We start from the raw sequence: 15,751 nt of genomic DNA, 5'->3' as shown, positions 1-15,751 counted from the left end.
TCATGAAGTTCATGAGAATAAGACACGAAGGTCATGTGAACAGACGACAAAGTTCATGTGAACAGGCGACAAAGTTCATGTGAACAGACGACAAAGTTCATGTGAACAGACGACCAAAGTTCATGTGAACAGATGACAAAGTTCATGTGAACAGATGACAAAGTTCATGTGAACAGACGACAAACTTCATGTGAACAGATGACAAAGTTCATGTGAACAGACGACAAAGTTCATGTGAACAGATGACAAAGTTCATGTGAACAGATGACAAAGTTCATGTGAACTGATGGCATGAAGTTCATGTGAAGCAGGCAACATGAAGTTGACAACATGAATAAGACATGAAGTTCATGTGAAGCAGACAAAACATGGAGTTTGTCAAGTACATGTAGACATGAACTTCATGAGAACAGATGACATGATGTTCATGTCAAACACACAACATGAAGCTCATGTCAAGCAGACAATGTGAAATTCATATCAAGCAGACCAAAAGAAGTTTACATCAAGCAGAACATATGAAGTTTACATCTGACGTTGATGAACTTTATGTTGTCTGCTTAACATGAACTACCAACAACTTTAAATCAAGCAGGCAACACCACCATAGTGCCAAGTGTTAGAATTACACTGTGTAGTCTACAATGTAAGCAGGCACTAAGATCCCATCCAGCAGATACATCACCAGAATATGTACATGTAGTGCCACCAAAACCATGCTTAACATCAACAGAGTGGCCTGCTTGCATCAGGATCACACATGTCAAGCAGATTTGAAGATCTTTTCAAGCACCCATGTCCTGATCAATGTACTGCAGGTCCTTGTCAGGTACATATACATGTTAGCTGTTGAATTCTTATCAAATGGCCCTGTGGAACCCTGACAAGCAACTGCTGGATCTTCACCAAGTGGACTTGTCACAATCCAGCCTGTGCAAAGATCTCATCACCACAGGATCCTGGGTCAAAGGTCAGATTGATTAACTAACATATTAATTACAGGTATGAATAGGGTCCACAGTGTTACAAAATGATGCACTTTCTCTTCCCTTTTTCTTTTTTCTTCTTATTCTTTCCATTGCTTTGTGATCGGTCAACCTTTCGGGAGCGAATCTCTCTCATTAAGTCATAAAATACCTGCAAGAAAACATATTAGAAACCATGATTATTCATCTCTTTTGCATCTTGTCACTGGTAAAAAGCTGTCACAATGCATTAAACGTTATCTGATAACCCATCAGTCAGTCAGAAACCCTCACCCTAATGAATCCAGATACTCTTCACTTAAAGTGAAAACAAACTCAGCCAATAAAGCTGACTGAAAAATAATGCAGTCACTATATTTTTCTTCAAGCTATAACTCTTCCGAGGCGGTTTTCTTGCCAGATCACCCTGACAAGTTAATGCAGTATCCTGCCCAATATGTACGCATTTTGACACGGGCAGACGTTCTCAGTTCCCTGCTCATAAAAGTGTTCAACACTTAAACTAAACACAAAATCCAATTTATTGCATCAATATCTGTCTATCCACTATAAGAAACCACCCTGAGAATCAAGAGCTAATGGGTTTTTTGACATGATAGCCAATTATCACATGACGCTTTCAGTGCTAGTGACTGGCCAAGTTCATAAGGGGTTCTACAACATGGCTACTTAGAGTGAATTGTACGTCAGTGCCATATCTCCAATGCTTAACTTCATCTTCTTGGCCCCCAAAACTTTAATTTATTTTTTCGCATTTTTTTAAGGGTGTTGAAAGGAGTTTAAATATTTGAAAACTATAGTGGGCTTTATGAGCCATACTAACGGTATCTAGGGACTCTGACGTCACATCATCTCAGTAATCTTATGTCATTCCAACATTCGGTGTCATGATTAGAGTTGGATAAACTGCCTGCGACATCAGAGTTCCTAACTTCGGATAGCATAGTCCATAAAGCCCACCTTAGAATTCAGATGGCCTTTAACTCTTTTCACAAAAATCATAAAAAAAGAAATGAAAGTATATTTATGCATAGGTTTAAGTGGTCTATTTAGCAATGTCTGCTTCGATTTTTGGAGATTTTTTCCCCTTAATATAAGAAGCAAAAACATCACTGGCATAACCTTTGAAAGAATGTTCCTCCCACAGACCATAAGAGTAAAACAGAGGAAGGCTGACTATAAGTTACATGTACATAGTATAACCTTTCAAGTAAATATTGTATCGAAGAACTTCAAATGACAGTATTCTAGTCCTCAATTCATGAAGACTGATCACGAATGGCTGAAGAATGAATGTTCATGTTTACCAGTTAAACGGCAGGGAGGTTGTGTGAACAAACTTAGTGTTCTATTCATAACACAGATTGTACTCCTTACCGACAAGAAACCATGGAGCTATACAAAGTTCATTAAAAATATTTTTAAAAAAAAGAGAAAAAAATAGCTGTAAAGTTCTGCCCCATTTTACTTCAGAGTGTTTTAATATGAGAGCTTCCAATCCATACCTTTCGGTAGAGCCTTCCAAGATTTCCTGTTCTACACGTGTACGCATTTTTATTTTATTATTCTGGCTACACCAAAACAAGATTAAGACCTCCTTTAAAGGAGTGAAGTGACTTTAACATGTTTTTCTGAATACATATAAAGCATAATAACAATAACACTGTTATTGTTATTCAGGACTACATTTCACGATACACATATATCACTCATTCCGGTAATGATGATTGGCCGAGGCCTATCTCTGTTTTGAATGAGTGACTTCATAATCAGACACCAGCAGAGACTATCTGGCCAACAATTGTACGTATAGCCCCAAATAATTACACTTATGTATTTGATTCGTGTTTTATGCCTTATTTAAGAATATTTTACTTATACGACGGGGACCAGCATTATGGTGCGAGGAAACCGGGCAGAATCTGGGGGAATCCACGCCTATCCGCAGGTTGCTGGCAGACGTTTCCAAGGTACATGTATATGTCCAAAGAATTATAATTGTACAACTAAAACCACTTTCTACATGACATCAGCAATCTCTTAATACATAGAAGTAAATGCAATAGTCTGTGACAAAATTCAATGAAACAGTAAAATAACAGGACTGGCGTCGCTTTCACAAATATCTATGTATCTTGATATACATGTATATGTGATATGTATGTGATATATATGACAAAAAAAAAAACACATTTTGGAAGCAGTTGAGAGGGAATCATTGGTGTGTGCGATGGAGTATGGAGATGGAGTTTGGAGATGGAGTTTGGAGATGGAGTTTGGATTAAGATAAGGCGTCATCATGGTTGAAGGTTTGAAACTGAGGATATGCTTCAGGGAAACAGCTGCTAGGCAGCACGATGCTGGACCATGGCTGTAGGAAACACAGAACCTCACCCTAGTTCTGTATGTTGTATCTTACATTACTGCCAGGGTTAACACTACTAGGTAGTTAAAGGGCTGGTATCGTCAGTGCACATGGGTCAGTCAAAGGATGGGCAACTGACATATACAGTACAGCATAAGAATCATCACTGTTTGGGGTGCATTGCCAAACAATGGTGTGGGAGGGGCAATACACAGGAGGGCAGGGAGGAAAATCTATAGGTCTATATGTGATGTCCAACAGGATGGTTTTAAGGAACTGTTAAGGGCAGTTGAAAGACTGGCATCATTGGAGTGTGCATGACACTGTAAGGCTGGGAAATAAGCATGAACATACATATCATTGCTCTTGGATTTTGAGTCAAAGGGTGGCACTGAGGTGACATTAACTGAGGGGCTGGTCAATATACATCACCTTTCTGTTGTGTCGTAGGGACAATGCTTGCAGGTTTGGAGGGAAATATCTTTGGTCAGTATACGCCCAGCAAATTACAGGATAAGCGTCAAGGCGTCACAAGTTAAGTTAATGGGCTTATTTTCTGGGAAGTGGAAGGATAAGTGAAATCTACTTTACGTTGCCCTCTGCTGCATCAGAGCAGTATGCAATGATGGCCATGTTTGGAGTGTGAGCTCTTGGCCTTAGTTGTCTCTCGGCTGGATTTTGGTCTAGGGGCTGATCGCCGCCCACTACCGCCCGACGGATGAGACCGTTTACTTGTCTTCATCGATTTCAGCAAATCATAAAAAGCCTGGAAGTATCAGTCAAGACATTTAAAGGATTTGTGAAATGTACCTATAAAATTGCAGTTGTCCTGTGCTTAATACAAGTAACAATCAATAACACAGAAAAAAATGACCATGGTTGCATGGTAACAATTTATAAGCTCAATTTACATCATGGGACAGACCTGACAAAACCCTGTGTGTCCCGCTTACCTTATCAACATTGGCCCTTGTTTTGGCGGAGGTCTCCACATAGGGAACGTTCCACTGTTGCGCTCGTTGCTGCGCCTCTTCTGCGGTCACCTGACGCCGCTCTTCCAAATCTGCCTTGTTCCCGACCAATAGAAATGGAATGTGCTCATCGCTCTTCACTCGTAAGATTTGTTCTCTGCAACATCACGATCAAAATGATCAAAAAATACATGTTACTATACTCTGCCTATTTAATTCATCATAAATGTCAAAGGCTAACTTTTATAGCACTTTTGCCACACATTTTTTTTGTAACTATTTTCTCTAGGCTCAAATGTCACGATTCAGTATTTGACATGACCATTGCCAATCTCCCTAATGTCAGATCTGGTAGAAACTCTGTACATGACATTTTCTTTTTAATTTTTTTATATCATGTTATGGGTGGGGGAAACGAATGGCCTTAAACTGGCAATCCTTTTTTTGGTGTATTCATAATGGCAAATGGTCTCGTCAACTGTCTGCACGACCGCTTGAGGTCCAACACTTCTTGTCAACATGGCCAAAAGCACAGGAAGCAATGTCTAACACTTCTTGTCAACATGGCCAAAAGCAGGGGAAGCAATGTCTAACACTTCTTGTCAACATGGTCAAAAGCACAGGAAGCAATGTCCAATACTTGTTGTCAACATGGCCAAAAGCACAGGAAGCAATGTCTAACACTTCTTGTCAACATGGCCAAAAGCAGAGGGAGTAATATCTAAACACTTTTTGTCAACACTGTCCCACAAACAAAAGCAGAGGGAGTAATGTCTAACACTTTTTGTCAACATGGTCCCACAAACAAAAGCAGAGGGAGCAATGTCTAACACTTTTTGTCAACATGGTCCCACACACAAAAGCAGAGGGCGCAATGTCTGACACTTTTTGTCGACATGGTCCCACAAACAAAAGCAGAGGGAGCCATGTCTAACACTTTTTGTCAACATTGTCTCACAAACAAAGGCAGAGGGAGCAATGTCTAACACTTTTTGTCAACATGGTCCCACAAACAAAAGCAGAGGGAGTAATGTCTAGCACTTTTTGTCAACATGGTCCCACAAACAAAAGCAGAGGGAGCAATGTCTAACACTTTTTCATAACATGGTCCCACAAACAAAAGCAGAGGGAGTAATGTCTAACACTTTTTGCCAACATGGTCCCACAAACAAAAGCAGAGGGAGCCATGTGTAACACTTTTTGTCAACATGGTCCCACAAACAAAAGCAGAGGGAGTAATGTCTAGCACTTTTTGTCAACATGGTCCCACAAACAAAAGCAGAGGAAGCAATGTCTAACACCTTTTGATAACATGGTCCCACAACCAAAAGCAGAGGGAGCAATGACTAACACTTTTTGTCAACATGGTCCCACAAACAAAAGCAGAGGAAGCAATGTCTAACACCTTTTGATAACATGGTCCCACAAACAAAAGCAGAGGGAGCAATGTCTAACATTTTTGCCAACATGGTCCCACAAACAAAAGCAAAGGGAGCCATGTGTAACACTTTTTGTCAACATGGTCCCACAAACAAAAGCAGAGGGAGCCATGTGTAACACTTTTTGTCAACATGGTCCCATAAACAAAAGCAGAGGGCGCAATGTCTGACACTTTTTGTCAACATAGTCCCACAAACAAAAGCAGAGGGAGCCATGTCTAACACTTTTTGCCAACATGGTCCCACAAACAAAAGCAGAGGGAGCCATGTGTAACACTTTTTGTCAACATGGTCCCACAAACAAAAGCAGAGGGCGCAATGTCTGACACTTTTTGTCGACATGGTCCCACAAACAAAAAGCAGAGGGAGCCATGTCTAACACTTTTTGTCAGCATTGTCTCACAAACAAAGGCAGAGGAAGCAATGTCTAACACTTTTTGTCAACATGGTCCCACAAACAAAAGCAGAGGGCGCAATGTCTGACACTTTTTGTCGACATGGTCCCACAAACAAAAGCAGAGGGAGCAATGTCTAACACTTTTTGTCGACATGGTCCCACAAACAAAAGCAGAGGGAGCAATGTCTAACCTTTCTTGTCAACACTGCCCCAAGAACAATGTCCAGTATGATATTGGACCTGTGTACCTCTAAGTTAACCATGAAACAGCCAATCAGTACTGGAAGACCCAGGACCCAAGCACAAAGCCCTAACCAGCTGCCACATGATACAGCACTGCCCTGTGGGTTTTCAGGTTATAGACCCTTCTGAATGGTGTCGAAGGGGGCACAGTTAAGGCCCAAGAAATACATGTACTCAGGGTCTAAACTTTGAGGTGTGCACTAGTAATAACATAAACTTGTCTCTGGCATCCCCAACACCTCCTGCAGGCTAGTCCATTTTTAGTCCAATCTTGGGGTTGATGTGTATATATGTACATGTATAATGATATAAATTTGTCTCTGGCAGACCCATCACTATCCCACCCTCCCCACATACACACACACCTACACGGCAACACCTCATTCAGACTGGTCCATGTCTAGCCCAGTCGTCAGGTTTGCAGGCTTGCTGATGGCAACAGTTGCACTGACTAGCTCAGGACTGGAATGTACCAGGAGGTAAACACTGGCTTCCTCATCAATGGGGGGAGCTGTCCGCCTAGGACTTCCCACCCCTATATATACAGCAGGCTATAAATACACCTGTTCCTGGAGCTACTTGACAGTCCCTCTGTGGGGATGTGGCGGGTAAGAGGTAGAGGAGAAAGCCAGAGGCCTGGCTGTACTGGCCAACTGACATACTGTACAGGTACTGTGGTACAGTTGGTAAGTGTAGCACAGAGACCTTGTTAGAAATATAGAGACGTTAAAACTTCACATAACTTCAGTACCACAGCATATCACCACAACTACTTATAAATCCTACCTTAAGTACGTCATTTCAGCACTACTGCTTGTAAATCCTGGATGTACAATGTACCTTCAGTACTACGGCATATCAGCACAACTACTTGTAAATCCTACATGTACCTTCAGTACGTTACATCAGCACTACTACTTGTAAATCCTGGATGTACCTTCAGTACTATGGCATATCAGCACAACTACTTGTAAATCCTACATGTGCCTTCATTACTGTGGCATTTCAGCACTACAACTTGTAAAACCTCCATGTACCTTCAGTACTATGGCATTTCAGCACTACTGCTTGTAAATCCTACATGTACCTTCAGTACTATGGCATTTCAGCACTACGCCATGTAAATCCTACATGTGCCTCCAGTCCTGTGGCATTTCAGCACTACTACTTGTAAAACCTACATGTGCCTTCAGTACTATGGCATTTCAGCACTAAGACTTGTAAATCCTACATGTGCCTTCAGTACTATGGCATTCCAGCACTACAACTTGTAAATCCTACATGTACCTTCAGTTCTATGGCATTTCAGCACTTTCAGTACTTGTAATCCCCACTTCTCCAAGCAACTGCTGCATGTCACATAAACCCACACAAGATGAAACTATTCACATGTATGTTGAACTACTTTCTTTACGACAAATCAGTCTCATAAGGTTACACTAGTTCAAGCCAGGCAAGGTGGGAGCTCTTGCAAACTACATGTAACATGGCTAAAAGACATCTTAATGTAGTTGCTAGGTTGAGTATATATATCTTGCACAATCCGATATGTCAGCTATTACTGTTAAAATCACGGCCTTGGCTTGCCAAATCCCCACCTTGTCCCTCCAAGGCCTACATGTACATGAACTACCAAGACTTCTGAAATGCTGAGTCAGCTTATTCCACACATGCAAAAGCAAGAGTCTCAGGCATTCTGACCCATGTTACAGAGACATGCAATATAGCCAACTGTTTTAAGTACACATGTACAAAAGTTACATGTGCTCAGCAACCTGTATGATCAACACCTGCTCTCAAACTTATCTGTCTGGATGAGTGAAAAGCACCGGGGGAAATTAGAAGGCTGGCGAGCCTGACGCTGGAAAATTACAGAAAGTAAAGGTAAGGTAAAAGGGGGAATGTGCGTAGAGACAGTAAAGCTTTGGGTCTGATGGACACCTCTGCTAGGGAGATCATGACCATGACTCTTCTGTAGCCGGAAGGTCATGACCCCTTGGAGTGTACCTGAAGCGGCTTACAAGTGGCCATACCTGCCACCTGGGAAATCTGAGGGAGTCTGGGCTTCCCATTGCTACGGTTACTGCTGATAAACAACCCGTGGCAGATAAACATGCAATCCTTTGCTGCTAGGTGCTTGGAGTGGAGACGGATAAGCGTACATAACTAACACAACTTCAGAGTGAAATCCACGGGAAGTGGACTCCCCCCTATCACAGTTTACAACATCAACCATGAACATTTCCTTATTCCTCTTCCACTGTTCTACATCTACTAAACCTAAAAATTCACCTGTGAAAAATGCCTTTTTAGCTGTAAATACAGCCCATAAAATATTACTTTTGTGTTAAAACTCACCAGTTTCACAGTGGTTAAAACAACTTTCCAAACTGAGCAGAACACTAAGTAACAAACAAAATGACTTAGCCATGATCAAAATTTTAGGTCAATACAGCACTTTAAATTCTTGAGTGAAGTTCACACTTGCTCGTGTAGCCCCCACAGGAAGTGAAAGTTAAACTGACTTTATCTCCTCGACATATTTGTGGGTGGGCATTTCCTGAATGATGGTTGTATATTCACATACCTCCCTTTTAAAGGAAGCAAAAAAGGCTGGTTTTCAATAAATGACATTAGAAGCGTACAGGTATGAGGAAATGCGGCAACAATGTACACATTGTAAAATCATTAACCTTCATTTAAGTCCCTCCCCACCAAATGAAATAAATAAAATTAAGGCCCTATGAACACTTTCAATTAAAATCTTGTGTGTCCTTGACACAATTGTAAAAAAATGTATAGAGGAAGGACTGGGGGGGGGGGGGATTGAGTATCAGTGTTTGATTCAGGACTCACCTAAGTTCTGCAGTTAGTGTTTATCTGGACTCACCTAAGTTCTGCAGTCAGTGTTTGATCTGGACTCACCTAAGTTCTGCAGTCAGTGTTTATCTGGATTCACCTAAGTTCTGCAGTCAGTGTTTGATCTGGACTCACCTAAGTTCTGCAGTAGTTTGAAAGGACTCCTGTTCTGTGATTGAGAAGACACATAGAAATCCCTCGCCACTCCGGAAATAATTATCCCTGATGGCCGCATAGTCCTCTTGACCAGCGGTGTCCAGTATATCAATCTGAACTTCTTCTCCATCGAGCACGACTTTCTTCCTGTATGAGTCCGCTTTGGTTGGCTCGTAGTCCTCCACAAACTGTAACAGACACAGCCATTGGCTGATTAGTTGATTGCAGATTCGCTGATGATTGTAGAATGAAACAGAAACACTGATTGGTGGTGGGAGTTTCCTAAAAGGACAATGGGATTGGCTGACTTCAATAGGGCCATCAGATACATGTACATGTAGACACTTAATGATTGAATAAACATTATTTACAAAATGTAACAGACACAACCATTGGCTCATGGTAAAAACATGAATTGATTAGCTGATGGCTGATTGTAAAATGAAACAGAAACACTGATTGGTCTGTTTATTTCTTTCATAATACTGTAAATCTTCAACATTTTCAACCACTAAAGTACTTTATTCAGTGGAATTTATGCATACAATTATCATGAAAGTGTATTTTGTGCCGTTAAAGATGCAAGCCTAACAAACCTGTGCAAATCATTTTTCTACACCTCACTGTTCTCTCAGAATATTTGAAAATATTGGTTGCAGGGGCAGTTGAAAAGGTTGAAAAATTAGGGTAGCAGCAGAAAATCTGGTCAACTCCCTGGGAAAGATTCACAAACCCTTTAAATGAATTTCTTGGTACATGTGACTAATTTGTTTGGCACACACGTACATGTCATTATCATTGTTCTTTATACAATATCGTAAAACCTGAAAGCGAATTGGGGAAAAAAAGCTGACATTAAATTCTGAAATAAAATATTTTGCACTGGCTTGAAAAAAAGCAACAAATATTATATTTGCTATAGTGCAGAACTACTTTCACATACCATGTACAAGTATTCATGTATGCATATTCATAAATGCATACATAAATACTTGGGTGTCATGAGTATGTCTTCATGTTCAGGTACAGTGTACATATCTATCATAAACGTGAATAGCTACAGCTGATAAACACTGCACATGTCATCCTACACCAAACATCCCTCAGACTAGCGGCTTTATCACACCAAATACCTAAGAATCGCCAACCGCAAGGTTGAATGAAGCTGGAATGTTTCAGATTGGCAAATAGACCTGACCCTATGGCACTGGGCTACTAGATCGAGGCCTATCGCCAGATCTGACAGACAGCTTCTGATGTGGCTCGATAAACTCTGCTAAAATAACTCCTGCAAGTTTAGAGAGAAGGCCATCTGGAATCTGTGGACTCTTGTACAGGGGAGGCAGAGGGCGCTGTTAGGGACGAAGGGGCCTTCTGTATCAGGCAGTCAGCAGTTAGGGACGAAGGGGCCTTCTGTATCAGGCAGTCAGAAGTTAGGGACAAAGGGGCCTTCTGTATCAGGTAGTCAGCAATTAGAAATGGAGGGGCCTTCTGTATCAGACAGTCAGCAGTTAAGGTTGAAGGTGCCTTCTGTATCAGGCAGTCAGCAGTTAGGGACAAAGGGGCCTTCTGTATCAGGTAATCAGCAATTAGGGACGAAGGGGCCTTCTGCATCAGGCAGTCAGCAGTTAAGGTTGAAGGGGCCTTCTGTATCAGGCAGTCAGCAGTTAAGGTTGAAGGGGCCTTCTGTATCAGGCAGTCAGCAGTTAAGGTTGAAGGGGCCTTCTGTATCAGGCAGTCAGCAGTTAGGGGTGAAAGGGCCTTCTGTATCAGGTAGTCAGCAATTAGGGGTGAAGGGGCCTTCTGTATCAGGCAGTCAGAAGTTAGGGACAAAGGGGCCTTCTGTATCAGGTAGTCAGCAATTAGAAATGGAGGGGCCTTCTGTATCAGACAGTGAGCAGTTAAGGTTGAAGGTGCCTTCTGTATCAGGCAGTCAGCAGTTAGGGGTGAAGGGGCCTTCTGTATCAGGCAGTCAGCAGTTAGGGGTGAAGGGGCCTTCTGTATCAGGCAGTCAGCAATTAGGGATGGAGGCGCCTTCTGTATCAGGTAGTCAGCAAATAGGGATGGAGGTGCCTTCTGTATCAGGCAGGCAGCAGTTAATTTTGAAGGGGCCTTCTGTATCAGGCAGTCAGCAGTTAGGGATAGGGGAGCCTTACCAGACAGTCAGTGGTTAGGGACAGAGGTGCCTTCTGTATCAGGCAGTCTGCAGTTAGGGATGTAGGTGCCTTCTGTATCAGGCAGTCTGCAGTTAGGGATGGAGGTGCCTTCTGTATCAGGCAGTCAGGAGTTAGGGGACAGGGAAGTCTCCTGCTTTTGGCAGTCAGCAGTCAGGGATGGAGGTGCGTTCTGTCTCAGGCAGTCAGCATTTGGGGATGGTGAGGCCTTCTGTATCGGGCAGTCAGGGACGGAGAGGCCTTCTGTATCAGGCAGTCGGCAATCAGGGGACGAGGGGCCTTCTGTATCAGGCAGTCGGCTGTTAAGACTGGAGGTGCCTTCTGCTAGGGCAGTTAGGGACAGAGGGGTCTTCTGTATCAGGCAGTCTGCAGTTAGGGATGGGGGGAAGGCTGTATCAGACAGTGAGTGGTTAGGGACAGAGGGACCTTCTGTATCTGGCAGTCAGCAGTCAGGGATGGAGAAGCCTTCCATAATAGGCGGTCAGCAATTACCGTCAGAGGAACCTGTATCAGACAGTCAGTGGTTTGGCATGGTGGGACCTTCTGTATCAGAGAGTCAGAAGTTAGGAATGGAGGTGCGTTCTGAAGGAGGCAGTCGGCAGGTATGGACAGAGGAGCCTTCTGTATCAAGCAGTCAGCAGTGAGGGATGGAGAAGCCTTCCATACTAGGCAGTCAGCAATTGCGGACAGAGGAACCTGTATCAGACAGTCAGTGGTTAGGGACAGAGGTGACTTCTGTATCAGGCAGTCGGTAATTAGGGATGGAGAAGCCTTTCATAACAGGCAGTCAGCCAGCAATTACGGATGAAGGGACCTGTATCAGACAGTCAGTGGTTAGGGACAGAGGTGGCTTCTGTATCAGGCAGTCGGTAATTAGGGATGGAGAAGCCTTTCATACCAGGCAGTCAGCAATTACGGACAGAGGGATTATCAGACAGTCAGTGGTTAAAGACAGAGGTGACTGAGCATCAGGGAGTCAGCAGTTAGGGATGGAGAAGACTTTCATACCAGGCAGTCAGGAATTACGGACGGAGGGATTATCAGACAGTCAGTGGTTAAAGACAGAGGTGACTGAGCATCAGGGAGTCAGCAGTTAGGGATGGAGAAGACTTTCATACCAGGCAGTCAGGAATTACGGATGGAGGAACCTGTATCAGACAGTCAGTGGTTAAGGACAGAGGTGACTTCTGTATCAGGCAGTCGGTAATTAGGGATGGAGAAGCCTTTCATAACAGGCAGTCAGCCAGTAATTACGGATGAAGGGACCTGTATCAGACAGTCAGTGGTTAGGGACAGAGGTGGCTTCTGTATTAGGCAGTCAGCAGTTAGGGATGGAAAGGCCTTCTGTATCAATAGCTACGTAAACAATAGTCACATATTATTCTATTATTTTGTATCGGTTATGAGTCATTTAGTGATAAGATGTCAGACAATCAGCATAAATCTGGACAGGCGAAATTTAAAAACAGCAGGGCTTATCTCCCCTTGGTTCTGAAATGGAACAAGCTTGCTCATACACCTGGCAATCCAGGATATCATTCAAACTGTTACTTTTTATAACACACGACTGAAGGAGACCACTCAACTAAAATGTCAACGAGAGATAATAAATGTATAGTTTGCTTTATACTGCACGAATGCAAAAATGGTTGCACAAGAAAAATGTGAAAATTGTTAGCACGACCACACAGCCTTTATGATATAACAGGAGAGGCCAATTTACAAAAATTTAAGGCTTTGCAGCTCACCTTTAAGCTATACCTTCTGTATGTAACATTAACACTGCTGACTTACCTCATCGTACATAAACTGCAGGGTGAGAGCTGACTTGCCCACCCCTCCACTGCCAACCATGATCACTTTGTGGATCACAGCTGGCTGTGGCGCCTTGGTCTTCGACATGGTCACAGAGTGGCTTGTCCGTTGGTAACGCCAGCACCTAAACATCGTGACAAAAACAAAAGGTGGTCGTTAAAACTGGTTTCAACAACTCTTTGTACAAGTAGTGTTCTTTAGCTTTGATAGCTTAACAGTAGTACAGGTAACTGTACAGGGATGTCCATGGACGCACAAGATACCAGCTTCACCAGACAGTCAATCTGGACGTTTTCACTCGTAGTCAGATGCCGAATCTCCTGTTGCGAACGCTGACGTAGAAAATGTGTGCAACTATTATCACGCCAGTCTGCAGAAGGAAAGCCCTAGCTCACAAGATTTATGGATGTAAATGGAAGTGTACAGGATACATTCAGCATCCATGAACTCGCAATGGAAGGTAACGTGGTTAGACGCAGGGTTAGTCTCTGTCAAACGACACACGACTGAAGGAGACCACTCAACTAAAATGTCAACGAGAGATAATAAATGTATAGTTTGCTTTATACTGCACGAATGCAAAAATGGTTGCACAAGAAAAATGTGATAGCTTAACAGTAGTACAGGTAACTGTACAGGGATGTCCATGGACGCACAAGATACCAGCTTCACCAGACAGTCAATCTGGACGTTTTCACTCGTAGTCAGATGCCGAATCTCCTGTTGCGAACGCTGACGTAGAAAATGTGTGCAACTATTATCACGCCAGTCTGCAGAAGGAAAGCCCTAGCTCACAAGATTTATGGATGTAAATGGAAGTGTACAGGATACATTCAGCATCCATGAACTCGCAATGGAAGGTAACGTGGTTAGACGCAGGGTTAGTCTCTGTCAAAACATAGCACATGCAGGGAAAAAAATATATGACGAAGAGTTACTGTCAGATTCTCAGTCTTAGTGAAGATGATCCTATCGATTGTTAACAAAGTTGCACATGAAGTTATAGATGTAGAACAGCATCAAGAACTCCTAGAGATTGGTGGGTTCCTTCCAATACCCAGCTGATCGGTCATCATCGCTGTTTGGGGGTATTAAGGAAGATAGCGTGTCTCTTTCGAAGGGGCATATGTGTACAGGAAGGCTTTCATGAGATGACAGACAGAGATACAGTACACTGATACACTCTCATGTAGATCAGTTCAACCCTCTCTGAGACAGTCACATCCATATAGCAGTACAAGTACAGATCATGTAGTATACTGGTATACACCTATATTCCATCCTTGGTAACGTACTGCTATGCTACTGTATATAGCAGAGCAGCCTCCCGAAAACATTCACCAGATTAAGCCAGCCAGCACATGTGTCTGGTGGTCAATGGCAGACACAGACAGAGGAAATATCATGATATTCAAGTGGATTTTGCCCGGCCGCCTGTCAGAATGAAATCAGACCCAGTCTACTTCCTGACAACACAAGTACATGAGTGTACACTCCATTAAAGAACACAGAGAGGCTCATTATAAATGCTCATAATCTGTACATCTCAAACGTGGCCTTCCATGAGCAATACTAGCTGAAATCATTAATCCATCACAGCTAAACATAAATATTACGAAGCCCAGCTGTCAATTCATGTCGACGGTTTAAATCAACTAGCAGGTACATGTAATCTGCTGTTCTGTCCTCCGTGCAGCCACCCTCATTATGATCGCTGCTGACTCAGCCAGATTGTTACAGTAATGGAGGTGTCTGCTGTGGGGTCATGTGAGGCTAACCAATGCAGCGAGAATTGCGTCCTCTCGTCATGTGGTCGATAGCTGAACTCACAGGTCTTGAACCCAACAAACAGGAAGGGTGATTTACATCACTACTTACAGTCTCCACGATGTTACGCAACAGTCAGTTCACATGTGCAAATGCTATCACATGTGTGCAAGACTGACTGCGTTATTGATTAATAAAACTAAGACACTCAGCCACATACACGGACAAAAACATTCATGTGTGTACAGACATATGCTTAGTTCCAGTTTATCATCAGTTCATTCCAGTCAAAATATCCTGATACCCCGAAACAAATGGAAACTGCACCTCCCTTTATTTAGTTTTTCACATTTTACATCTTCAATTTACACGCACAGTGTTCACGTGTGCATAAAGTATGGAACAGTACACAGTGTAGAAGTACCTCATACATAAATATTATCGTACTGTGTCAATACTCTACAGGAATGCAATGTTAGGTTACACTATTATCCATGCTCACAATCCTTGTTTGCATTTTTATAACGATCCAAAAAAAATCTCACAATTTTACACTAATTCACATGTTGCATATAAATG

General features: G+C 42.6%; 1 protein-coding gene across 1 annotated transcript in view; it reads right to left on the bottom strand.

The window, feature by feature from the left end:
* Positions 1-283: 283 nt before the first annotated feature.
* Positions 284-15,751, bottom strand: part of LOC135477595 (ras-related protein Ral-A-like) — a 29,868-nt gene continuing 14,400 nt past the window's right edge. The window contains exons 2-5 of the mRNA XM_064757759.1: positions 13,385-13,529; positions 9,396-9,604; positions 4,305-4,479; positions 284-1,137 (exon numbers count right to left, since the gene is read on the bottom strand). Of these exons, the coding sequence (XP_064613829.1) occupies positions 1,024-1,137; positions 4,305-4,479; positions 9,396-9,604; positions 13,385-13,492 (606 nt within the window). The 5' untranslated portion in view covers positions 13,493-13,529 and the 3' untranslated portion in view covers positions 284-1,023. The remainder of the gene's footprint in view (positions 1,138-4,304; positions 4,480-9,395; positions 9,605-13,384; positions 13,530-15,751) is intronic.

The sequence above is a fragment of the Liolophura sinensis genome, chromosome 11, assembly GCF_032854445.1.
Source record: "Liolophura sinensis isolate JHLJ2023 chromosome 11, CUHK_Ljap_v2, whole genome shotgun sequence".
Lineage (NCBI taxonomy): Eukaryota > Metazoa > Mollusca > Polyplacophora > Chitonida > Chitonidae > Liolophura > Liolophura sinensis.
Note: the sequence above shows the minus strand (reverse complement) of the source record. Positions and strands in the feature narration are given on the sequence as shown.